We start from the raw sequence: 16,311 nt of genomic DNA, 5'->3' as shown, positions 1-16,311 counted from the left end.
AGACTTTGAAATCTTAATTTTCTTTGTAGAACACTAAGAAATAGATATTATGGCACATTGGCATATTTCAAAGCAATTTACTTACATTTATATACTGTACTGAAGATCCACCACTTGTCTGTCAGTTTGTCATACTGTGATGCTTGTGTGCTCCTATGAAGCTGGAGACCATGCCACTGGTATTGCAAATACCAACAGGGTCATCCATGGTGGACAGGTTTCAGTAGAGCTTCCAGACTAAGACAGACTGGGAAGAAGGATGGGACCATCTACTACTGAAAAACTTGGCCAGTGAAAACCTTATAAATAGCGGTGAAACACTGATATATAACTGTAAAGCTTTATGAATAACCCAGAAACATTGTTTGATATGGTGCTGGAAGATGAGCCTCTCAGGTTGAAAGGTACTCAAAATATGACTTAGGAAGAACTGCTTCCTCAAAAGAGAGTTGACCTTAATGATGTGGATGGAGTAAAGCTTTCAGGACCCTCATTTGCTAATGGGGCATGATTCAAAATGGGAAGAAATCACTACAACATCCATTAATGATTGGAACATGGCATGTGTAAAGTAGGAATCTGGGAAAATTGGAAGTTGTCAAAAATGAAATATTTTATATCCTAGGCATTAGTGAGGTGAAATGGACTGGTTTGTACCATTTTGAATCAGACAATCATATTCCCTAATATATTGGGAATAGCAAATTGAAGAGGAATGACATTGCATTCATCACATTCATTATCAAAAAGAATGTTTCAAGATCTATTCTGAAGGGTAGGATAGGATAATATGGCTATATGCCTACAAGGAAGACCAGTTAATATCACTAATATTCAAAATTTCACACCAGCCACTAATGCCAAAGATGAAGAAATTAATGATTTTTACAGTCTGAAATTGACCAAACATGAACTCAAGATATACTGATGATTATTGGTGATTGGAATGAGAATGTTGGAAAAAAAGCAGCAGCAAAATATTTCCTTGGTGATAGAAATGCTGCCAAAGATTGCATGATAGAATTTTGCAAGACCAATAGATTTATTCATTGCAAACACCTTTATGCAACAACATAAATGGTGGTTATACACATGGACTTCACCAGATGAAAGACATAGGAATCAAATCAACTACATCTGTGGAAAGAGTTGTTGGAGAAGCTCAATATCTTCAGCAAAACAAGGCCAGGAACTGACTGTGGATTGCACCACCAATTGTTCATATGCAATTTCAAGTTGAAGCTGAAGAAAATTAAAACAAGTCCATGACAGCCAAAACATAACCTTGATTATATCCCAGCTGAATTTAGACACCGTCTAAAGAACATATTTGACATACTGAACACCAGTGACCAAAAACCAGATCAGCTGTGGGAGGACATCAAGGACATCATACATGAAGAAAACAAAAGGTCATTAAAAAAAAAAAAAAACCAGGAAAGGAAGAGAAGACCAAAAGGGATGTCAAAAGAGACACTGAAACTTGCTGCTGAACAGAGAGTAGCTAAAGAAAATGGAAATAATGACAAGATAAAAGAGCTGACAGAATATTTCAAAAAGCAGCTCAAGAAAACAGTGTAAATTATTATAATGAAATGTGCAAAGACCTCAAGTTAGAAAACCAAAAAGGAAGAACATATTCAGCATTTTCAAACTGAAAGAACTTTTTCAAACTGAAAGAACTGAAGAAAAAATCAAGCCTCGAGTTGCAATAAAAGAAGATGGAAAGAACACAGAGTCACTGTACCAAAAAGAATAAGTCAATATTCAACTATTTCATGAGGTGGTATATGATCAAGAACCAGTGGTACTGAAGGAAGAAGTCCAAATTGCACTGCAGGAACTAGTGAAAAACAAGCCTCCAGGAATTGATGGAATACCCATTGAGATATTTCAACAAATGGATGCAGAGCTGGAGGCACTTACTCATCTCTGCCAAGTAATTTGAAGACAGCTACCTGGTCAATTGACTGGAAGAGTTCCATATTTGTACCCATTCCAAAGAAAGGTGATCCAACAGAATGTGGAAATTACCTGACAAAATCATTAATATCACACACAAATAAAATTTTGCCAAAGATAATTAAAACAGAGAGCTTCCAGAAATGCAAGCTGGATTCAGAAGATGACATAGAACAAGGAATATCATTGCTGATGTCGGATGGATTTTAGCTGAAAGCAAAGAATATCAGAAAGATGTTTACTTGTGTTTCATTGACTCTGCAAAGGCTTTCCACTATGTGGATCATAACAAATTAGGGATGATGTTGCAAGGAATGGGAATTCCAGAACACTTAATTGTGCTCATGAACAACCTGTACTACGTAGAACAAAAGGCTGTCATTTGAACAAAACAAGGGGATACTGCATGGTTTAAATTCAGGAAGGGTGTGTATCAGGGTTGTATCCTTTCACCATACTTATTCAATCTGTACACTGAGCAAATAATCCAAGAAGCTGGACTATATGAAGAAGAACATAGCATCAGGATTGGAGGAAGACTCATTAACAACCTGCAATACGCAGACAACACAACCTTCCTTGCTGAAAGAGAAGATGACTTGAAGCACTTACTGATGAAGATTAAAGACTTCAGTCTGCAGTATGGATTACACCTCAACATAAGGAAAACAAAAATCCTCACAACTGGACCAATAAGCAGCATCATGATAAATGGAGAAAAGATTGAAATTCTAAAACATTTCATTTTACTTGAATCCACAATCAACACATGTGGAAGCAGCAGTCAAGAAATCAGACATCATGCTGCACTGAGTAAATCTGCTGCAAAAGACCTCTTTAAAGTACAAAGATGTCACTCTCAAGACTAAGACGTGCCTGATCCAAGCCATGGTATTTTCAATTCTCATACATATGTGAAAGCTGGGCAATAAGGAAGACCAAGAAAGAGTTGATGCCTTTGAATTGTGGTGTTGGCAAGGAATACTAAAAATCTGAAAATACCATGGATTGGCAGAAAAATGAACAAATCTGTCCTGGAAGAAGTGCAGCCAGAATGCCCCTTGGAAGTGAGAATGGCTGAACTTCACCTCACTTACTTTGGTCATATCAGAAGGGAACAATCCCTGGAGAACGATATCATGCTTGGTAAAGTAGAGGGTCAGCAAAAAGGGGGAAGATCATCAACAAGAAGGATTGACACAGTGGCTGCATCAGTGGGCTCAAGGATTGTGAGGATGGTGCAGGACCGGGCAGTGTTTCATTCAGTTGTACATAGGGTCTCTATGAGTCAAAGCCAACCCAACAGCACCTAACAATAACAACATATTAAAGATGTACATAGATGCCATCTCTAATTCATTGAATGTGTAGAGCACTGTTGAAAAAAACTGTAAGGCTCAATCCAGTGGGAAAAAATTCCATTATCAATTACTAAAGCCTGTGATGGTGAGAGAGAAGGGTGGTGTTCCTGTTATGCATTTTCTTTTCATATCTTTGCTAACTGAACACAAGCATGTCTGCATGACTTAAAAATTATGAATTTAATCATAAATAGCTATTTTCAAGTCTTCCTATAGAATAGAGGATAGAAAACTGCAACTTGTGGCCACATCTACCTCCCAATCTGTTTTTAGAAATAAAGTTTAATTGAAATACAGCCATACCTGATCATTTATAGATTGGCTGCTTTCATGCTACAATGGCAGAGTTGAATAGTTGTGACAGAGAGCATATGGTCCACAAAACCTAAAATGTTTACTATCTGATCCTTTACACAAAAAGCTTCCAACCCCTGAAGTAGAACCAATTGCAATTTGATGAGCAGTCCATTAACTATATGATACCACGTTTCCATAGCTTATAATTTGAGAGCCACTGTGTTAGGAAATTCAGTCTAGGGCCAGTAAAGCTTTACACAAGATATTTAGAACAGAGCATAAATGCAACATATCTTCACAGCAGATGTTCTTTTCCTTCAAATACCCTCAACTGGAAGTAGGCAGGAGTTCCCCAGAATTTAGATGTTAGGGAGAGAAAAATAATGGTTCACACTAGGTTTTGCCTTGAATCCTTCGTAGCGTTTATCTTTCAAGAATTTACAGAGTTTTGGAGAATGTGGTTTCTGTTAATGGACTCACACATCCAAAGCACATGTTTCACACATATTATTCACCTATGGTTTCATTTTAAGATAAAATGCCAAAGGTGAATGGTGAGTAATAAAGAAAGATTCATAAAGAGGGAAGAATGAACCAGCCTTTAAAAGGCATGCCACTAACAAAATCCAAAAACTCAATAATGACCAGAATTACTGGTTGGATGGAGTTTGGTGAGACCCCCAATACTATGGCCCTGGGATACATTCTGGGCCTGGAATAAAACTCACTCCCGAGGGCTGGCTCTCAGACCAATAGTAAATAAGATGTACACCAGACCACTCAACCCAGGGTGATGCACCTACATACTCTATGGAAATGCATCCCTTGGAGCAATCGACCACGGGGCACCAGAGGGGCAACATTCAACATTTGCATGGAGGAAATGTAGGGCGCACAGGAGTGCACAACTATGAGGGGCATGGGGGGGGGGACTGGATTAGGGTTGGGGATGGTAAATGGGGAGTGAAACTAAATGTATATGTAATGTTGAATATAAAACAAACTCTGCTTTGTAAACTTGCACCTAAAGCACAATATAAAGAAAGAAAGAAAGGCATGCAACTGCCCTGGTTATAAACCTTTTATAAACCTTTACTACTCTACCCCAATTCTACCTGTCAGAATCTATATTTTCAAGATAATATTTGCCACTCTTCTCACAAAAAGAAAGGAAAAAAAAGTCTGGTGATTCTAGTGAAGTATTATAATACTTTACCTCCCTCTTATAATTTTACCTGAGAATCTTAAGGCTCTGAAAAGTCCTTAAAAACCCATTAAACCCATTTAACCAAGAGTTTTTAAAACTTGTCTTTCCCTCTTAGAGCTCTCATGTCTGTGCCTTGTCTTAACAGTAATCCATACATAGGAGAATAAGGAAAAATAAAAACTCAAGGACGCAATTAGTCCACAGGACTAATGGCCAACATGAAACACAGCCTCCTCCAGCCTAAGACCCACCAAAAAAATACAAACTCAATGCTGTTGAGTTGGATCCAACTCATAGTGACCCCTCCTTGGGTTTCTGAGGTGATATCACTAAAGAAATAGATTGCCCAACCTTCCTTCTGAGGAGTGGCTGGTGGGTTTGAACCACCAGCCTTCTGGTTAGCAGTCAAATGCCTTAGGCACTACACTACCAAAGCTCCCAGAAGAACTAAATGGTGCCTGGCCACTACTGACAACTCTGATGAAAACCATAATAGAAGGGCTTGGTTAGAATGAGTTTTTTTTTTTTTTTTTAATGTAGAACAAAATTCAAAGCCCAAAAATAAATAAATATCAGACTTACTGGTCAAGAAAAGACCAGAGAAACTCCCAAAACTGTTGCCCAGAGAAAACCTTTTAACTTGAAACTGAAGACATTCCCAGAGGCCTCCTTCTAGCCAAATAATTGATAAGACTATAAAACAAACAACAACAGCTATGAAGAATGTACTCCTCAGAACAGTCAACTAATACTATAAGACCAAAAGGGCAACATTTTCCAAACCAAAAATGAGAATATAGGGAGGGGTAGGGAAATCAGACAAATGGAATCTAGGAGGGAAATAGGGAGAGTGCTGGCCCATTGCAGGGTTTGCAAGCAATGTCACGGAATAATTTGTTTATGAAGTGTTGATTGGGAAGATGAATTTGTTATGCACACTTTCACCTAAAGCATAATAAATGTTAAAAGAAAAAAAAAGGGGGTACGTAACAGGAGAGAAAGGAGTAAGAAAGACAAAACAGAAAAAGCAGGATCTATTTTGGTCAGATTTTTCCCAAATTTGTTTGGATAAAAAATTTGGCTTTTTATTTCCCACTAGACATAAACTAATTCCCAACTTGATATCCTTCCCCTTCAGAAGCCCCACTGCTCTCTTTCTCCTTCCCTCCATTAGTTAGTACACCAGAAGCAAGTCAATGGTAAAGTCAAGAAAAGGCAGGAATCAGGCTTTCATTCTAGAAAGGAGCACAATTTCTTTTCATTTTTAATGCTGTTTTAGTGAAAGTATTTTAGGAAAGGAGCCTAATTTTTGAGGTTTTCCAGCCATCAGAAGAAAAATTTAGCCTATAATTGATGCCATTGATGCTTCATCACTTCCTTCCAAGGATATAGTCTGTGCTGCTTTCAGAGAATGAGGAATAACATTCAACAGGAGTTTGTAAACCATAGCCTGCAGGCCAAATCCAATCCACTACCTTTTTTATTGGAACACAGACCCATTCACTCATTTACATAGTATCTAGAGTTGCTTTTGAGCTACAAAAACAAAGCATTTGTGAAGGAAGCCTTATGGGCCACAAAGCCTAAATATTTACTATGTTTGCAAATCCCTGGTCAAGACCCAAAATCAGCCTCTTTTTCTCTCTTCTTCTGTTTCTTTGCTCAAAAATCAATAGAGATCTTCCCACCTACCAACAGAAATGGCCTTCTAGCCCTGAGCCACTTTCTATACTTCAGAAGGTGGAAGAGGCAGGGGAGCGTGGGGAGCTCAATGAGTTAGTTTGTAGCAGAGACACCAAGAGCAGTCTATGAGCCTCACCTTTGCCTCCCACTTCTCCCCTAACAATGCCCTGCAATGAACAGATTTCCTCATCACCACAGCTCTGAAGTAAGCAATTACCTGATAAAGCCTAGAACTGTTTGAGAACAAGAGCATAAAGGTGGGGGAAATTAATTTGAATAATTAGAAACTTGTTGTCCAAATAACTCATCTCATCAAATACTGGATGACGCTGACTTCACTTCATTGCCTAATACCAAACTCACAGCTGAGCCTCTGAGCTCAACACCTGACAGAACTTGGTGGTCAAGGGAAGAGAAGGGGCTCAGGTTTCAGGAAAAAGAAAATCATACCATCACTCTTAAACTCAACAAAGTGAAACATGCTTTAGGTAACATCTCCCTTCTGCCTTCACCATGTCTGTCTCCCCCTCTTTGTCTCACTTGAATTCATTATCACATCCTCTGTTTAGGACGAGACCCCACATAAGGTGAAGCTAATGAGAGAAAACAAGTGGGAGGAAGATTGCTAGGATGGTTGAGAGTATGCTCTCCACATCCAAATAGTTTCCTTTCAGTCATTTACTTGCCTGTGTAACCTTGGACAGATGATATCACCTCCCTGTGTTTCATGCTCCATTAAAGTGAAGAGAATGATAACATCTACATCATCAGATAGTTTTAGATATTAAGTGAGGATTTTATAGATAAGGTGCATGGTTAGTAATAACAAGCTAGCATATGGTGCATGCCAATTATTATTACCAATCTACTAAAGGGCTCAGGAAAAAAATTACACCCAGAGAAACACTGAACCAGGTCATTACCCTCTGAACCTTATTCATCTGCCTATTTGCCATGTACACATGAGTGGCTGAATGTAGCTGGGAAAAAAAAAAAAAAAACACTCAACTATGTGAAGTTCTGGTGGCATAGTGCCTAAGGCCTTTTACTGCTAACCAGAAGGCTGGTGGTTCAAACCCACCAGCCACTCCTCAGAAGGATGATGGGGCAATCTACTTCCCTAGTGACACTGCCTCAGAAACCCAAGGAGGGGTTGCTTTGAGTCGCATCTGACTCAATGGCAGTGAGTTTGGTTTTGGTTCTTTATGCCAACCTATCTCATTTAAAATTCAAGTCCTCCAACCTTAAGTAGGTCCTCAGAGCTTTCAAGCACTCCCACATCATTTCCCAACCATTCACCTCCCACTCCTCATTCTCACCTTGCTTCTTATTTCAGGAAAATGTTGCCACATACCCCAGGAACTGCACCTCTCATGTTAAAGTCTATTAACAGCTCATTGCATAGACATCTCAAAATTAACATGCCCAGAAATGAACCTGGCAACTCCATATTTTACTTGCTCTGGAGAAAGATCTGGGAGTCATCTTTGACTCCTTTATTTCTCTCCACACCTCACAATTTATCCATTAGCAAGTCCTATCAGCTCTGCCTCCAAATCTATCAATAATTTGACCACTTCCCACCACTGGTCTCACCCTGGTCCAAGCCACCTTCTACCACCCAAGTTATATTTGGTTTCCCTGCCTTTGACCTTGCACCCTTTCAATCTGTCCACAACACAGCAGGCATAGTGATCTGAATAGAGGGCCTTTGAATTCCAGCTGCTACCACACTTTGACCACTCACCATACCTATGCTCCAAGACTCCCGCCTTTGGGCCTTTTCACTTGGTATACAGTATGCTTGGGAAGCCTTTCCCCCAGATATCCTTACCACCCATTCATTTCTTTCAAGTTTCTGCTCCAATGCTATCTTATCTAGTGAGGCCTTAGCTACATATCTGTATGAAATAATACTCCCAACTCTCCCAATCTTTTTATCTATGCTTTTTGTTCTATAATTTTATCACCATCTAAAGCATCTTACATATTTATTTGGTTATAAAATCTCTCCCTCCAACACTGGGATGAAAACACCACACAAGTAGTTTGTTCACTCCTCAGCCCAATACCTAGAAAAAGACACATTTGATAAAGTAGAGGGTCAATAATAATAAGGGAACCCCTCAATGAGATAGACTGACAGAATAGCCACAACAATGGGCTCAAACATATCAAAGATCATGAAGACAACATAAGACCAGGCAATATTTCTTTCCATTATATACAAGGTCACCATTAGTGGGAACTCACTTGATGGCAACCAACAACAACAAAAACAACAGCTCATCCCAAGTACATACCAGGCATTCAATAAATATTGGTTGACTAAAAAGTGAATGAATGGTTTCATTCATTTGCCTGTCAGCAAACCAGATTAGAAAATGGACATCTATCATTTAATGGGCCCTAGTCTAGGCTGCAGTCAACATCAACCAACTGGTTTAATCCCCACACCAACCACATTAGAAGTTCACCTTCCCCATCCTCATGTCCCACAGCTCAACAGAGACAGGCCTGGATTCAGACCTGGGGCCATCTAATCTGAAGCACATGTACACTCAAACAATAACTCACATCAGGATATGTTTGTTTGCAGAAATAACCAAGTTTTAAAATGATAATTGGCCAGCTCACTTTTCATGTGTTTCCCCCACAGGTTCATGACTACCTCCGCAGCAAGTTGTGCTCCCTCTATGAAAACGACTGCATTTTTGATAAATTTGAGTGTGTGTGGAATGGGTCAGACAGGTAAGGCATGCTCTGAGACTGGGTCCCTTCCAAAAGCAGGTGCTTTCCTGTGGAGGCCCTGGGCAATTTATCCAAAGTGGGATGCAGCTGAAGAGAGCTCAAAATCAGGCCCTCAGGTCCAGCCAAGATGTGTTCTGCAGGTCCCTGGGTGACTCTCAATGCCAGTCGTGGATAGGAGGGAAGAGTATATAGTGAGACTCCGGAATCCCCTTTCAGGGCTGGCACAGGTGATAATTTAACGTCAACCAGAAAACTTTTATATTTTACACATCTTCAGAGCTAGCTTGACATACCTAAAATGAAAATCAGTAATAATCCACTGGAAAATTCCAGCCTAAGCAGCTCAAATGTGTGCAGTCAAAGTGTGCCTTCTAGATCTAAAATTATCCCTTGAAGTTACTATTGCAGACCTGACCATAGGCCCTGGTGGTTCATTAACTGCATTCTAGTCAGATTCATTTATCACATTTCCTGTAAATGATTTATTACTGTTTTATGGCCTTTGATTTCAACAATACTTCATATTACCTCCCAATAGTTCATTTTTAGTCTGACAAATACCGATGATTCTCTGACTTCACAAGAACTAAATGCAGGCTACCAGGGGCTGATTTAATTCCTCGATGAAGATGGCATCAAGAACAGTGCTTGGAAGCACTGTAATACCATCATGGGAAGGCACACAGAGATTTGGGTTTTTAGGGAACGGAACCTGAGCTGTCTCTTGCTGTTTGACCTTCTTTGCCAATGAACCAAAATGAACCTCTCACTTAGCAGGTCTAGAGGGAATCATCACGTGGGCAAGGGCTCAAGTCATATCATCCATCAGTATAGGGCAGAGTGAAGAGAGAGGAACTGTGACCCACGAACAAAAACCTCTAAGGGGAAAAGAAGCCAGCAGAAGCTCTTTTGTTGTTCCCGAAAACAAGAACATTGATTGGTACCACTATTCCAATTTCCCCTCTAGCCTAGCCTAGATTTAAAACTAAACTTATTAAGCACCTACTCGACAGCACATAACAACAACATGCCCATCATTTTATTGATCCTCACCACAATCCCACAGGATTGTTTTCATCATCCCCATTTTACAGTTGAGGAAACTGAGGCTCAGTGACACAAAAAATCTTCCCAAGTTCATAACCTAGTAAATAGTAGAGGCAAGAATAAGAATTTTTCAGTTTCAGTCCTAAAACAACACTCTTTTCATAACATCAGAACTGGGAAATGAAAGCACCATTATTTTTTCACTGCCCATCCCAAGCACATAAATAAATATCTGTTGAATAAAAGACTGAATGATGTGCTCTAATGCTTATTGACAAATGAGCTTAGAAAATGGGAATCTATCACTTAAACAGCCCTGTTCAAGGCCACAGTCTGACATCAGCCTACATGTTAATTGCCACATCCCCTCCACCTTAATGTCCCACCACCAAAGCTTTGATTTAGATGATGCTGAGATTTTTCCAAGACAGGCTTATTTAAGAACAAGTCAGTCATAGGTGAGGGACACTAACTTCAACACATGGGAAACAATGAGTGGCTAATTGTTTATGCCCTGGAGTCAAAAGGCTTGAGTTCCAACTTCATCTCTCAATAGCAGTGTGACATTGTACAATTTACTTACTTCTGCTCATCTGTAAATGCTTATATGGGATAATGAAAGTTTAAACAATATCAGAGAGGTAAAGCACTCAGCACAGTGCCTGAACACGGTGATGATAACAGTTTTCTGTAGGATAGAGACAAACATTTCACAACATCTGTTCCTGAGACCAGAATAACAAAATGTAGTCCTTGATTAACAAAGAGCCCCAAAACCTATCTCCCTTGCCCAATCTTGTCAGCTTTCCTTCACCTCTCTATACAACCAAAATCACGGGTATAACAGATGGGACACTCTGCTCGCCCATTTTACTCATCAGCCAGCCAGAGCTTCCTCCAGAAATGAGCACAGCTCCCCAGGAGGCAGCTAGCAAGCACTGTTGTTGGAGGAACACTATCAGATCCCTTTGTCCAAGGACTCTCTCTCCCTCTCAGCCTGTCAAAATGCCTGAAATGTCACCATTAAACATTCAGTCCCTTGTTCCTAGAAGGCTTTTAGCATTCACTGGTCTCCTGATCCATGGTAGATACCCCTGACTGTGGATAACTCTTGTTAAATTATAGAAATCATCTGTCAGTCTTCTACAAAACCTTCCCTTTTTCCCAACCCAAGTCCTTTTAAAATTTGAATTTGTTTACTCCCTTCCCTACTTAGACTATGATGATATCCATTTCTGGACATGTTTTCTGAAAAGGCTGAATTTAGAGCTAGTGCATAGAATGGGAGAGGACACACCATGGATCAGTGAACTGTGCTCTCAACATTTCCCCCACTGTGTGGGTACAATAAAGCCTTAGAATCCAGACAATGCAGGAATCCTCTCTATGACAGCCATGTTATCAATCATGTGCAATGATTAGTCATTAGAGTAGTTTTCAAAAATGTGTCAACTTTCATAACCTCATTCTAGTCTCAAAATCCAGATGTGAGGTGGATAGGGATAAAATCATTCAAACCATTAGACTCATTTGTTGAACCAAAGAACCAAAAAGACTCTATCAAACAAACAAAAAGGCATGTTATCACACACCTTCATTACCAACCCCTGCTTGTGGTTTGTTGCTCTTTGTGACTCAAAAGGAAGCCAACAATCACACTACCAAGTCTTTTTTTTTTTTTAATGATAAGACTATGGTACCATAAACTAGGTCCCTAGGTAGTACAAGTGGTTTGCACTTGACTACTAAACTAAAGAAAGATTGGTGGTCCCAATCCACGCAGTTGCACTACAGAAGACAGACAATCTGCTTCCATAAAGATTATAACCCAAAAGCCCACTGCTATTGAGTTGATTCCAAGTCATAGGGACCCTATAAGACAGAACAGAACTGTCCTATAGAGTTCCCAAGGCTGTAAATCTTTATGGAAGCAGACTGCCTCATCTTTCTCCCATGAAGTGAATGGGGAATTCGAACCACCAACTTTTTGTTAGTAGCTGAATGCCTTAACCACTGCTCCATAACCAAGATTATCCCATGGAACACTGTAACACATGGGATCACATGAGTCAGAATCAATTGGCAACCAGTTCAGTTTTCGTTTTGTTTACTCACAATATGGTGACATTCACGCCAGAAAGGCACACTGGGATATGTTACTGACTCTCTCCACAGCATGGCTCACCCTTCTTCCTCTCTTTCTACAGTGTCATCATGACCGGCTCCTACAACAACTTCTTCAGGATGTTTGACCGCAACACCAAGCGTGATGTTACCCTTGAGGCCTCGAGGGAAAACAGCAAACCCCGGGCTATCCTAAAACCCCGAAAAGTGTGCGTGGGGGGCAAGCGGAGAAAAGACGAGATCAGTGTTGACAGTCTGGACTTTAGCAAAAAGATCTTGCATACAGCTTGGCATCCTTCAGAAAATATTATAGCAGTGGCGGCTACAAATAACTTATATATATTCCAGGACAAGGTTAACTAGGAGGACAAGTTATTACTTAATAATCTCACATACTGAATACTAGTCAAACAAGTTTTTAAATGTTTCTTTGGGTCTTCATTTGATGCATTGACTTTAATTTTCCTATGCAGAAAACAATTGGAATAGAATTCAAAGGAGTCCAACTTGCCCAGCACCCCAGTTCTAAGAAACTTTTTGTCAAACCCAGTAGGTTCAGGAAACTTCTGTTTAGAATTGAGAGCTGCCAGCTAACAGTAATTCTCCCATAGTTGACTTGAATTTCTGATGCTTTTATTACCTGGTTTTTTCTGGTGGGTCCAGTGTTTTGTTTCTAGGTGTCTGCTGAGATAAAATGAGGTTGTCTGTAGTACTTATGGAGAAAAGAGATTTTTTTTTTAAGTAAGCAATTCCATTTGATTGGAAAATCAACAAAAAATAAACACCGTTTACTCTACTCTTAGAGAAATTCTTGTTTTGTGGAAAACCAGAATTAGTCAGCATCTCCTCTCTCATCAATGATTTTTTTTTTTCCATTTTCTGTTTTCTTTTTAACAATTCCATTTTGAGCCAGAGATTGATTTTTCTTCATGAGGCTGAGAAAAGGACACAGAATGAGAAGGGAAGGGGCACACCAACACTGCTATATTCTCTTTTTGTAAGAGCCATAGAAACAGCAGGAGTATTTGGCTGAGAAATGTTGTGAACACTTTCCACACAGTGCTTCTCAGAGTTAGCTTGGCAAGGCCATGTGGGGCCAGAATCCATCTGCTTCTTTTTCACTTTTGCTTTTTGTCCTTTTAAATGGCATATAATGCTCTACTTACACATTCATTGGCTTTTTCTCTACAAACTTTTCCAGCTTATTATACCATTGATTTTTAAAGGCCGAGGCCTGGTTGTTTGTTATCTGGAATTCTAAATGAAGCAATAAGTTAGAGGTAGTGCCACCAACTCTGGCTCCCTGAGAAAGGTTTGTCTCTCTGGGTGTGTCTCCTGACCAGCCCTCTGCCATCCTCCTGGGTTTTATAACCAAAAATAACAAGCCCATTGATCCCCACTGTAGCTAGAACCAAAAATGACCAGTAAAAATGCAGATTTATAAAGATTCATCAAGCACTTCTAACCCACCCCAAGTTCACCACCAGGAAAAAGAGACAAATGGGCTCTCTCCCTACAAAAATGGCATCTGGGAGAATCAAGAATCGTGACATTGGCGTGAAGTTGCTTGAACCCGTGAACACTTGTTCATTCTTCCACCTAGTAGGGGATTCAGACTTAACTTCTTGGAAGACACTTCCAATGGGCTCTACCTCTAAGAAGGAAACTAGATGAATTCAAAGGATTTATAAATTTGGAGAGAAAGCTTAGTGAGGGTGTGCGCAGTGCCCAGAAAGCTGAGTTTAGTGTCTCCATATCTAAAACAAGCTTATTATGGTGTCATTTCCCCTAACTTACATTTAGAGGATGGAAAATGGCTTGAGACAATAATTTGTTTGTTTGTTTGTTTGTTTGTTTCATTTAAACAGAAATCTTCTTTCAGTTTGCAGATATATTAGAAGTCCCAGTACACAAGTGAAATTTGTTTTAGAAGAGAAAAAAATAGTGAAAGCACCATGTTGTCTCAATTCTAAGCTGCTATCCATTTAGCAGCAGCTTTTTGGCAAGGGAATAAAGCTATCAACTTAAGTGAACACAATTTTGCAAGATGCAGCCCAATTTCAGAAACACTGCAATGTGAACAAGTACATCTCACAATTGAAGAAGCATGCTAATTAAGACATGGGTTTCCTGGTGATTCTCATTTTCCCTGCAATGAAAGCCTCTCTTCAGGCATCTTCAAGTAAAGTGACCCAGGTGGAAACTCTCGTGGCAAGATGTCTGGGCTGACTTGGGACAGTGTCCTTGGGGGACGCTGGAAAGAGTCAGAAATTTCTCCAACTCACAAAGTATATTAACATGGTTAAAGGAGGAATAAGTTATTGTCTAAATTTACTAACAGCTTCTTCTATGACATTTCTCCCACTCTGGACTCAGCTCCTGCATCTCTGTATCAGTTAGGGGGATAGATAGACGACTGTTTCTCAAACACCAACTCACCTCTATACTATTATTCATTTATTTAATTTATATAAGTCATTATTTTTCAAAGAAGACTTATCATACTCCAAAGAAATATTATTCATTAAATGTCAGGCTTGGTGTGTCAGTTATTATTTCCTAATATTAAAATAATCATTAGCAATACATGTGTCCATGCACCATCTAAAATCCTCTTGTGAACCATGAGGAGCATGCTTATCACATTTTGAGACACTAGTTAACTGATATACTAGAACATTTAAGCCTTTGGAAGCATAACAGAATCTTGATGGACATATCACATATTGAAGACAAATTTGTTCCCTCAAAGGCATATGGCTGCTAACCAGAAGGCAGGCAGTTCAAGCCCACCAGCCACTCCTTGGAAGGAAAGTTGGGCAATCTGCTTCCATAGTGATACCACCTCAGAAACCCAAGGAGGGGTCACTATAAGTCAGATCCAACTCAATGGCAGTGAGTTTGGTTTTTGGTTTTTAACATATACAATAAAATTTTGGTCACAATGCTGACTTCACAGACCACCTGCAGCCCATCTGGAGACTCCAATTAAAACTCCCTACTCTAGTCCAGGCAGCAAATGGTTTGCTCTCAAGTACTAACCTGAAGGTTGGCAGTTTGAACCCATCCAGCAGTTCTGCAGAAGAAAAGCCTGATGATCTGCATCCATAAAGATTACAACCAAGAAAAAAAAAAACTGTGGAACAGTTCTACCCTGTAACGGGGTCTCCATAAGTCAGAACTGAATCAACAGCAATGGGTTTGGTTTGTTTTCTGGTTACTCTAGCTCAATACCCTTAGCACAGAGATGCACAGCCTGAGATCCAGAGAGTAGGAAGAATTTCCTGAAGACTGCAGAGCTAAGAGAAGAGGGAAGTCATCCTCTGCCTCACCCTACAAAGGATGTATCGAGGAAAACATCCCAAGACTCCCAGACAGGTGCAGGAGGGGTATGGCCCCAGAGATTAGGTCTCAGGCAATAATACCACGAGTATGTTTCACCAATTAGCTGCTTTGTGCCAGATACTAAACTGTTTTACTTTTGTGATCTCCTTCACCCCTGTACTGGTGGTATTTCTTAGTTAGTGGCACATAATGGGCTACATATATAGTGTAATCTGGCTGACACTACAAGCCACTTGAAAACTAATTGTCCATCTTTCCAAGAGTTTATTGGGTTCTAAGAACCCTGAATTTTTTCATGCAGCAAGGTCTGTTGCTTGGTAAGATTGTTGCTAACATCAGCCGTCAGGTTCCAAACGGAAGGTGTCAGTTGACTTAGGGAAAAATGAGCGCCCACACCTTCCTGAGCTTTTATTTCAACCATCCTAATGCAACATTCATTGAGCTTCTGATATTTGAAAATAAGCAGTTCAAAAGCTGAAGTTTGGCAGACATCCATGTTTTATTGTCAGGAGGAGGAAGATGAATTGGAAAAAA

At 39.8% G+C, this 16,311-nt stretch overlaps 1 protein-coding gene across 1 annotated transcript in view; it reads left to right on the top strand.

The window, feature by feature from the left end:
- The window catches only part of PPP2R2B (protein phosphatase 2 regulatory subunit Bbeta), a 437,756-nt gene extending 424,961 nt beyond the window's left edge, over window positions 1-12,795 (top strand). Inside the window, exons 8-9 of the mRNA XM_007949128.2 lie at window positions 9,170-9,261; window positions 12,516-12,795. Of these exons, the coding sequence (XP_007947319.1) occupies window positions 9,170-9,261; window positions 12,516-12,795 (372 nt within the window). The remainder of the gene's footprint in view (window positions 1-9,169; window positions 9,262-12,515) is intronic.
- The last annotated feature ends 3,516 nt before the right edge of the window (window positions 12,796-16,311 follow it).

This window comes from Orycteropus afer, unplaced genomic scaffold (assembly GCF_000298275.1).
Source record: "Orycteropus afer afer isolate SDZICR_OR568_19922 unplaced genomic scaffold, OryAfe1.0 scaffold00238, whole genome shotgun sequence".
NCBI classification, from domain to species: Eukaryota; Metazoa; Chordata; class Mammalia; order Tubulidentata; family Orycteropodidae; genus Orycteropus; species Orycteropus afer.
This window is presented reverse-complemented; position numbering and strand designations above follow the sequence as displayed.